This window comes from Ictalurus punctatus, chromosome 12 (assembly GCF_001660625.3).
Source record: "Ictalurus punctatus breed USDA103 chromosome 12, Coco_2.0, whole genome shotgun sequence".
Taxonomy (NCBI): domain Eukaryota; kingdom Metazoa; phylum Chordata; class Actinopteri; order Siluriformes; family Ictaluridae; genus Ictalurus; species Ictalurus punctatus.
This window is the reverse complement of record NC_030427.2, coordinates 13,863,829-13,874,976: the sequence shown is the minus strand read 5'-3', so window position 1 is coordinate 13,874,976 and position 11,148 is coordinate 13,863,829. Positions and strand designations below refer to the sequence as shown.

General features: G+C 42.9%; 1 protein-coding gene across 4 annotated transcripts; it reads left to right on the top strand.

The window, feature by feature from the left end:
* The first annotated feature begins 607 nt into the window (after positions 1 to 607).
* sp3b (Sp3b transcription factor) lies at positions 608 to 9,352 on the top strand. Of its 4 annotated transcripts, none has more exons than XM_017481839.3 (6): positions 608 to 798; positions 1,170 to 1,273; positions 3,285 to 4,455; positions 6,019 to 6,208; positions 6,555 to 6,751; positions 7,670 to 9,352. In XM_017481839.3, exons 1-6 carry the CDS (start codon positions 792 to 794, stop codon positions 7,945 to 7,947), a joined length of 1,947 nt encoding a protein of 648 aa, XP_017337328.1. In that variant the 5' UTR covers positions 608 to 791; the 3' UTR covers positions 7,948 to 9,352. The 4 variants fall into 4 exon arrangements, with proteins under 4 accessions (XP_017337328.1, XP_017337327.1, XP_047015005.1 ...); XM_017481838.3 differs by having other exon boundaries at positions 3,282 to 4,455; XM_047159049.2 differs by having other exon boundaries at positions 608 to 837.
* The last annotated feature ends 1,796 nt before the right edge of the window (positions 9,353 to 11,148 follow it).

Sequence of the window (11,148 nt, the reverse complement as noted above, 5' to 3'; positions counted from 1 at the left end):
AATTAAGTCGCATAGAAATATAGATAAAAAGCTACTTCGGGCAGTCTGTAAGGTAGTTATTAAACCGTGGACACATCCGGGTCGTTGCAGCTGTTTCCACAAACTAGTTTGTTTACCCAAGTGAGTAAACTGACACCTTTTGGTGCCTACGGGTTTGCGTGGGTGTTTTCTAAATGGCTGTTATTGTGCACTACACAGAGGCAGCTTTTTGTTGATTTTAATCAGACAGGGATCCTGAAAATACTCCAGAGACGACCTTTTTTTTTTTTTTTTTTAAACTTTTTACACACTGACGTCCCAAACCACATAAAAGTACGCCGCGGCGTGTTTAATGTAGCATTTAGAACAAAAGTTAGAGGGGGTTTTCTTTTCATCTTTTGAAGTTTTTATTAAGACGGGGACTTTCTAAACTCGCCGAAAAGCACTGTGTGTCCATCTATCTATCTATCTATCTGAGAGAACAACAAACAGGAAACGCTCACGGCGTAAATTTGACTGACAGGCGCGTCTGACCAATCAGAGCTTCAGGGGTCGAATCGCGCAACCAATCGTTTCAAAACAAGGGGGGGGGGGGAATACTGGGCAGGACTTCCGCTATGTGAAGCGTCTTCCACGGTCCAAGCTCAGAAGCCCCACCTTTTGCGTTTCCCGCACCGTCAATCAAAATAGAAAAAAACAGAAAAGAAAAAAAATCGACCCGAATCTCCGATCTCAGCCCGCCTTTGATTAAAACAATCATGTCTGGAGTTTAAATGAACAGATAACCTTGCTATCTTTTAGACTTTCGCGCTATGACTGGTACGTAACACTTAAACCGATCGAAGCACAGCACCGCCGGTGAGTTTGGAGCAACGTTTAGCAAAGCTAGCTTAGCCAAAGTCTTTAATCTTTTCCCCACTCAGCAGCGATGCTAGCACTTAGCTAAGCTAGTTAGTTAGCCTGACTTTAACAAAAGTAAAACACTTCATTCGAGCGGGGGAAAAAAGTGGTCGAGTGTTGATGAGGAGAAAAGCTGTGGATTTAGTCGGATGTCTGTTGTAGTTGGAGAACTAAAGTGCATCTTATTCCTATTAGTTAGCGTGGAAGTCGCTGAGAAATTACATTTCGCTGTGTTTGTTGTTTTTTTTCCTCTCTCTTACTCTCTCTCTCGCTCTCTCTTTTCCCTGCAGCCCCAGAACAGGCAGTGAAGCAGCAGGAAATGGCTGCCCTGGACGCGGACGGCAGTCAGGGCGACTTTCTGCAGCCCGCCGCAGGAGCCTCCGCCTCGGACCAGGTATTTCTCCTGGGCTCCGGTGCTCGTCTTCTGCGCTTTAATCAACCGCTGAGGGGGGGGGGAAATATAAGCGCTCGGGGAGCCGAAAGTCAAAACCGCTTCCCGTGAGCCTTCGGTCTGTACGGCCACCCACTTTCTTAGGCTTTATAAACCCGCCCATTGTGGGTCGGACAGCCTCAACACACCGGCGCTTTAAACCCGCGTTCACCTGCACTGCACGGGCCACTGGGTCAAACCCTCTCCACCCCCAATCACACCCCCCAACTCTCCCTCTCCCTCTCCCTCCCCCTTCTCTCTCTCTCTCTCTCTCTCTCTCTCTCTCTCTCTCTCTCTCTCTCTCTCTCTCAAACACACACGCTCTTTCAGCGTGGCTTCCCTAACGCTGTCTCTCTCTATCTTTCTCACTGTCTGCCTCTCTGTTTGTCTCTCTCTCACTCTTTTAGTCTTCTCTCTCACTCTTTTAGTCTGTCTGTCTCTGTGTCTATCTCTTTCCTTGTCTGTGTGTCTTTCTTTCTGTCTCTCACTCTCTCTGTCCTTCTGTCTGTCTTTTTCTGTCGCTCTGTGCTCTCTCTCTCTCTCTCTCTCTCTCTCACACACACACACACACACACACACTCTCTCTCTCTCTCTCTCTCTCTCTCTCTAAAGCCAGACAAAACCCCCCCCCCCCCCCCCCAAAACTTCTTTTTTTTTCTTACTGATTTTCTGAGCGTGATCAGTCTCTGATATCTTAAAGCATGTTCCAGTGTTTCCAGACCTTTTAATCTTATTCATGAGCAAACGTACTGGAACACAGTGGGGGCAATATTGTGAAAATTTGATGTTGCAATGCTTACACAATCCTGATCGCAACATTATGTTTAGCTGTTACAGCACCAAGACGCTTCAATATTTACACAAAATTCGATTTTGATCATATTTCTATTATTGATATTATGGCCATATCATCACTGAAAAGTTAGGAATTCTTTAGCCAGTAATTTATTTGATCTGATTCATGCTGGTCATGAGCAGACACATTAGAACATACTAGAAGACAGGGAGCAGGTGTTGTTATGAAAACTATGATATTGCAGTATTTTAGTTTTGCTATTAAAGCACTAAGAAAACTTTGTACACAATGTTAAAGTATTTAGCAAAATAAAAGAGAAAGAAACAAACACACAGGAGAACTGACACCTGTCGAGTCTCATAATACTCGGAGAAGTGAATCAGGATTGTTATTATATTGTGATATTGATATTGTACTTGACAGTTTTTCTCAAGTAATTTATCCAAGTATACAGAATGTTCCAGATCCTAAATCATATTCATGGGCAGACGCACTAGAACATACAAGGATGGGTGATATTATGAAAATATGATATTTCAGTATTTATTTAACTACAGTGAGGGGGAAAAAAGTATTTGATCCCCTGCTGATTTTGTCCGTTTGCCCACTGACAAAGAAATGATCATTCTATAATTTTAATGGTAGATTTATTTGAACAGTGAGAGACAGAATAACAACAGAAAAATCCAGAAAAACGCATGTCAAAAATGTTATGAATTGATTGATTTTCATGAGTTACAAACTCATGACTAATTTACAATTCTACAACCTAGACTTTACCTAAACAAATCCAGATAGAGTAGGACATACATATATAATGCGCACATACACACACACACACACACACACACATACATGCACAGGTCATTGTACTGTTGGGGATAATTTGAACCTTTGTGTCTGTGGGTCTTTGAACACTTGCAGCTGTTGTGAACGGATGTGTGCATAAGCGACTGCATGTAAATGTGTTCACTAGGGGGCAGTGTCACGTTCACCAAACCAGAACTAAGGTGTTTTTTTTGTTTTTTGCAGTCCAGTTCCAGGAATTTCTTACCCAATGTGTCATATAATTGCTCATAGTTACACACCTCCATTTTGTGTTTGCATTTAGGATGTGATTATTAAGGACAGTGCAGTCTTAATGATTGCATTACTCATTTTATTTCTCTTCCAAAGCAGACGACGGACCTCGCGTCCATCCAGCTCACCGGCTCGTCTGACCGCTGGGAGGTTCTCACCCCGGTTTCCACCGGTAAAGAGGACTCTGGTGTAGTACACTTATCCAGTGGGGGGATTGTGGGCACCAACGGGCAGTATGTAGTGCCACTGCAAACTGTACCGGGGCAGAGCCAGCCTGTTTTTGTCACTGCCGGGACAGACGGTTCCAGCGCCAACGGTATCCAGTACCAGGTCATTCCACAGCTCCAGAGTGCGGACGCGGCATCGCTAGGTTACACTACGTCTACAACCGATGTCACGACTCTGGGTACAGACATTGCCATACTGCCTGATGGAACGCAGGGCATCTCCACGGCAACTAGCACCACTGACCTGCAGGGTTTGCTGGCGCACACTGGACACATGCAGCAGATCCCGAGCGTCTCGTTGGCAGGAAGCGGGTTCGCTGGGCAGGGCCAGGTGGTGGCTAACGTGCCAGTCGGTTTGCCCGGGAACATCACGTTTGTGCCGATTAATAGCCTGAGCAACGCCGACTTGGAGTCCCTGGGCCTGGCCGGAGCTCAGACCATCGCTACGGGAGTCACAGCTGACGGTCAGCTCGTCATGACAGGCGACAACACGGTCCAGAGCACACTGGATAAAACCAACAACGCCAACAGCAACAACACCTTCGTTCCGCCGACATCGACCTCCTCCTCCTCCACCACCACATCGCTGCCCGAGACGATAGACGGCACAGGGGTTCTGACCCAAGCCACGGCTGTTTCGGCCGGCCAACAAGATCCGTCCTTCATCCATCAGAACCATGTGCCTGCTACCAGCGAGTCCGTGGTGCAGCTAGTGCCTGCGCAGGCGGCAGAAGGTGCGGCGCAGACACTACAAAGTGTGCAGCTGCTCAACACAGGCACTTTCTTAATCCAGGCGCAGACCGTGTCGCCGACTGGCCAGATCCAGTGGCAGACTTTCCAGGTGCAGGGTGTGCAGAACCTACAGAACCTGCAGCTTTCTGGAGCCGGTGGAATGGCGTCGCCGCAGATCACCATCGCCCCCGTGCAGACGCTGGCGCTCGGGCAGCCTGGTACCAGCGTGACTGCCGGACACATCCCCAACCTGCAGACGGTCACGGTCAACTCCATCTCGCAGGCAGAGCACACCATAGAGAGTCCCTCAGGTACACACACACACACACACACACACACACACACACACACACTGCATTGATTTATTAAAATTTTTTTTGCATGTTAGATTTCAACTCTGCCATGTATAGTATTCACACTTACAGACAGTCAATTTCATGCTGTTTTTTTTAAATATATAAAATGTAACTCAACTCCACTTGAGAACATTGCAGTACAATCATGCTGATTTTTTTTGGATTAACAGATTAATCCCAGATTAAGTTAACAAACCTTTTAAAATGACCTGTACCATGCAACAGTTCTTAATTACAAGAATGCCAAGACTATTCCACTATACCAGTAGCTCTCAACCCTGGGGGCATGGAGAGATCGTAAGGGGCACAAATTGGGAGAGGCGGAGCTTAGCCTGCCTTTTATCTAGCTGTCAGTGCAGATCAATGCTGCCAATTTAGCCACTTGTCTTTACAAAAAAAAAAAAAAAAGCACCCGGCAACAAATCTAATGACTTTTTGGACAAACCTTAGCAACTTTCCAAATGTCAGCAGTACTGTCCTGCAAGCGCGAGGTCTTGCTTTCCCACTGCACTCTTACCTCTCTGTCTGCTCTGTTCAGGGAGAGTCTGAGAGCCGTGGATTTAACAATGTCATGGATAACGAGACGCAGACCTTCGTCCCAATTTACATCATTCATATGCGAATGTTTTTAGAATGTAAGATGAATGTAATGCAACATGTTTTACATGTGAAATAGTCCACGTTATTACAGCCTAGTTCTCTTATTTAAAGTAGTTATAGTGTTCAGAAACATTTCTGATCATTCATGTTCCATACCTGTCCGTTATATAGTTTTATAAAAGTTATTAAAGTTATTTTTAAAAAATCATATAAGATATGAAAAGTAATTTTAAAAAGTACAAAATTACAAAAGGAAAAAAACACTATCAGAACAGATGATGGATTAGGTTATATGTAGATAGATTTTATATAGAATGTAATATAATCATTATACCTGGTCTCCTCCAATGGGGGGGTGTGCCACATGATGGGGAGGCTTGTGCGGGGGGTTAGTTACAAAATGTTGAGAACCTCTGCTCTATATTGTTAAATATTTTTTTCCCCCCACAATTTTGATAATCAGCGTTAAATGTTTGTTCATAGACACATTGGTAGAATTTCTTAGTGTTTTTACACTCATTGTATTCCTACACGTGGATAATCTATGAGAGATTTTTTAAAATGTCATTTTATATTACGTGGTTTTAAGTAATTTAACAAGAAGTACGTAAAGAATCTGGATCTTATTTATTTATTTATTTATTTTATTTTTTATTTTAAAATGAGTTAAATTACAATTACAAGTGACAGTAATCCTCCTTAAAGGACTTACCCAGCGAAATAATCTGCTTGTCCTCGGCATCCAGGCTACTGATTTAATGTTAATATCAATATTTCCTGATTGATTAAAATTTCTAGATTGTGTACGTGTCCAGATTCTCACCTGATAGAGGAACTCGCTAACTTTTTTTGCCAAACACATAGCTCGTATGTTTTCGTTGCACACTTATTGATACTCGAATCTCCTTTATTCCCCAGACATTCATATCAAGGAGGAACCGGACTCGGACGATTGGCCACTGAGCGGAGACTCTACCCTGAACACCAGCGACCTGTCACACCTCCGCGTACGGATGCTAGATGAAGAGACGGAGGGGATGGGACAGGAGGGGAAGAGGCTCCGGAGAGTAGCTTGTACCTGCCCTAACTGCAAGGAGGCAGGGGGAAGGTAAGATATATACACACATACACACACACACACACACACACATACACGTACACAAACAGCTAGTGAGAAGCCTCATGATTCAGCAGTTATGAAATGATTCGTTCTTTAGTTTTTTTCAGATTTGATTATCATAAATGCTATTTGAAGTGTTCATTAACTGTATTTACACATTCAAGGTCAAAAAAATAATATTCATTAGATTCTTAAAACTATTAAGTATTTCCTCCAGTAATGATGTTTTGTTTGGAAAAAAAAAACAAAAAACACAGTTGCTACATTTGTGTGTGTGTGTGTGTGTGTGTGTGTGTGTGTGTGTGTGTGTGTGTGTGTGTGTGTGTATGTATAGAGGCTCGGGCATGGGCAAGAAGAAGCAGCACATCTGCCACATCCCCGGCTGTGGGAAGGTGTACGGTAAAACGTCTCACCTGCGCGCTCACCTGCGCTGGCACTCGGGCGAGAGGCCCTTCATCTGCTCCTGGAGTTACTGCGGCAAGAGATTCACACGCAGCGACGAGCTTCAGCGCCACCGCAGGACACACACAGGTACTGCACCGTGCGCACATCACATTATAGCTAACCTGCACACTGTAAAACCTTCAAATCCCTGCGTATCCATTCGTAGCGAGATTAATTATTATTTTTATATTATTTTTAGATTATTTTAACATGCTCAATGTTAAAATGATTCACCACAAGCAACCATAATATAAATATAAACTCCATTCACACTAATTGTTTGTTTTAAATATTTTATTGACTGAACCTAAGCCCCGCCTTCTTTTCCTCAGCCACCCATTTGCCATTAGATCAGCAAAGCTTTCCAGTAAAGTCTAACCTTTAATAAGGCTTAATTATCTTTTATACCACAGCACTATTGGACTCTCAATTCTGATTGGTCAGCTCTTACGGTAGTGCCGTCTGTAATTCAAATGAATCGTTCTAATAAGTTATCGTTTCCATAGTAATAGCTGTTTTTTAACAAAGAAAACTGTATAATAGTTGATACGGTGAATTGTTCTGTAGGGAGAAGTTTATTTAAATATTCATGGAAGGAGTATCCAGTGTCAGCGCTTAGTAACAGTACGTTTTCGAAACATTAAATGTATAGATAAACGGATAAAATGTGTGATGTGATGTCAGTAATAAATTAAAAATGTATTGCTGTGATATAAGAGGAATAAAACACTTCTGGACATGCTAGCAGGGCACATCACCCCCCCACCAAAAAACGTCGATTCTGAACAGCATGCCCTGACATGTTACTTCTTATGTAACTTGTGCTAAAAGATGTTTTTATTCTTCTTGATAGACTTTCAGAAGCTTGACCTCTGTAGCAGCAGTAACTAAGCGTGGGTGGGGCTTGGGATTGATTCATCAACTGCATGAGCTTGTGCTTCGTCAGATAAGAAAAGTTTTATGTGCTGTTTGTACGTGTCGTTGATCCTTGTGTTTTGCCCACAGGAGAGAAGAAGTTTGTGTGTCCACAGTGCTCTAAGCGCTTTATGCGCAGCGACCATTTGGCCAAACACATTAAAACTCACCTGAACAAAAAAGGGCTAAACTCAGCCCCCACGGCAGGGCAGACGGAGGCCTCTGCCCATCCGGACAGCATCATCACCGGGGGCGGGGCCACGCTCATCCTGACCAATCTGCCCCAGGCTGGCACCCAAGACATCCTCTCAAACTCTGACCTCCCGCTTCAGCTGGTCACTGTGTCTGCCAATGAGGCCATGGAGTGACCTATTAAAAAAAAACAACGCCCACTTTCACAGCTGGCTTTTCACTATCGATTTTTATATATATGATAAATTCATATATATATATATATGAATATATATATGAATATATATATGAATATATGAATATATATTTTAAAAAATGAATTATCAATTTATGCTCTGTAGCATTCTTTTTTGTACAAACGGGGAAGGGGGAGGGTAGGGACATTAAATGTGGTTTGGGTCTACACACACACACACACACACTCACACACACATGCATATACAGTGTATATGAATACACTAACACAGAAATGCCTTATTTTGTATCATATCATACTCTAGTATATGATGCTGGACTTGCTTGGGTTTGTACTTTCTTCTGATCAAATTGTTCATGGGGATGACGATGATATGAGTGTGTGCATGAAAGATATGGTACAGGGAGGTGTGTGTGTGTGTGTGTGTGTGAGCGAAAGAGAGCGATGTGTGAATTTGGCAGCGTGAGAGGGAAGCGACATCCTCAGAGGGAAGAGATACTCACGATCTGTCCATCTTCCTCTTCAATCCGTCTCTCTCTCTCTCTCTCTCTCTCTCGGCTGGCCTCGGTCCAAATGTGTCTTCGCTCTTTCATTATGTTTTATTTCAAGTATTGCTTCTCTCACACCCTCTGTATCATGATTGGTGGATTTGTTTATTTTATTTTTTTATTTTTATTCTATCGTCCATATGCAACTCGGATGAAAACGTTCAGTCATGTTGTTCCTTTGTTTTTTTTTTAGTTTTTCTTCTCTATATTCATGATGTGTTCTCTGGTTTTACTCTTTTTGCAACCCCCCCAGTCCCCAAGGTTGTTTATAGCCACCATTTATTTTAGTGTATAACTGATTCTGTTGTATCATGGACTTAATTACTTTTTACATGTGTAAAATTTTTATGTTACTTTTATACTTTTATTTTTTTCCCAAATGGAACACAATTAAAGTCAGAAATCTTCCTATAACTTTGATACTTAATGTTTATTGATTACTATAGGTGACCTGTCGTGTGTGTGTGTGTGTGTGTGTGTGTGTGTGTGTGTGTGTGTGATTTTTAAGCTTAATGAATTGAATGCTTCAACAAAGGCAGTGCATTGTTTTAGAAAACCATTATTTTGCAACAACATTCATTTATATGTTCTAAAGAATTAAAAAAAAGCTTTGGGGAGTGCTGTTATTAGAAACTATTCAATGACAGGGTGATGTGATGAAGCGGAGTAACTGTTCCCACTCAGTTTGCCAATGCTAACATTTTCTATTTATTAGAGAACACCATGTTGTAAGTTTGATCCATTTATAGTTGGGCATAAATGTTGTGGAACATACATGATAAAGTTCCTGTTATTGCTTATGTTACAGCAGCTGTTACATAAACAGTTGTTCTCTCACCAGACTCTTCTCTTTTTTATCTTTTTATTTATTTATTTATTTATTTTTAATTCTTGAAGTGACAAAAAAAAATGCACATTGTCATGTTTCTTGTTCCCTGCTGAAAATAACAATAGAAACCTTCACAGAATTTGTGTGGGTTTAATGGCTGTAGTGGGCATTTGTTTGAATGTAAACTGCAATGGTCCCAACTGATAATTTGATGCCTTCTGTTGTTGGCATGCTGTGTCTGGTGGATACTATTTAAGGACCAATAATGGTAATGATTTTAATGGTTAGCTGGTGGTTTGTAATGGTATATGTAGTGGAAACTATTAGAATGTCAGTGATGTTTTTTATTGATTTTTTTTTTTTGATTGGTCATCGGGAACAATTATGAACCGTGATTGATCATTGGGACCATGGTGATTGGTCATTGGGAACAACAGTGAGCCTTGATTGGCCATTGGGAACATTTGTGATCAGTGATTGGTCATTGGGATCAATGGTGATCCATGATTGGTCATTGGGATCAATGGTGATCCGTGATTGGTCATTGGGAACAACGGTGATAAGCAAATGGTCATTGGGATCAATGGTGATCCGTGATTGGTCATTGGGACCATGAAGATCAGTGATTGGTTATTGGGAACAATTGTGATCCGTGATTGGTCATTGGGACCATGGTGTTCAGCAAATGGTCATTGGGACCATTGTGATCAGCGATTGGACATTGGGAACAACGGTGATCAGCAAATGATCATTGGGACCATGGTGATCAGCAATTGGTCATTGGGAAAAGTGGTGATCAGCGATTGGTCATTGGGAACAACGTAGATCAGCGATTGGTCATTGGGAACAACGTAGATCAGCGATTGGTCATTGGGACCATGGTGATCAGCGATTGGACATTGGGAACAACGGTGATCAGCAAATGGTCATTGGGACCTCGGTTATCAGCGATTGGACATTGGGAAAAGTAGTGATCAGCGATTGGTCATTGGGAACAACGGTGATCAGTAAATGGTCATTGGGAACAACGGTGATCAGCAAATGGTCATTGGGACCATGGTGATCAGCGATTGGTCATTGGGAACAACGGTGATCAGCAAATGGTCATTGGGACCATGGTGATCAGCGATTGGTCATTGGGAACAGCGGTGATCAGCGATTGGTCATTGGGAACAGCGGTGATCAGCGATTGGTCATTGGGAACAGCGGTGATCAGCAAATGGTCATTGGGAACCGCGGTGATCAGCAAATGGTCATTGGGAACAGCGGTGATCAGCAAATGGTCATTGGGACCATGGTGATCAGCAAATGGTCATTGGGAACCGCGGTGATCAGCGATTGGTCATTGGGAACAGCGGTGATCAGCGATTGGTCATTGGGAACAGCGGTGATCAGCGATTGGTCATTGGGAACAGCGGTGATCAGCGATTGGTCATTGGGAACAGCGGTGATCAGCGATTGGTCATTGGGAACAGCGGTGATCAGCGATTGGTCATTGGGAACAGCGGTGATCAGCGATTGGTCATTGGGAACAGCGGTGATCAGCGATTGGTTGCAAGCGCGAAACAGTCAGGCATTAGACACTGCTGGTGATTCGAGCAAAACCTGCTCTCTCAACCCGTATATCAGCTGCTGTGATGTGAGCTGGAGAGTCACGCTGCATTCAGGATCGTCACTAACGTCTGCGCAAAAAAATCACTAGCTTTGTCGCTAAGCTCTTTTTTGAATTACAGTTGATGAAGGCTTCTAAAAAGTCACCAAATCTAGTCTGAGTCTCTAAGTTTGGCAGCTGGTAGCTGGTCAG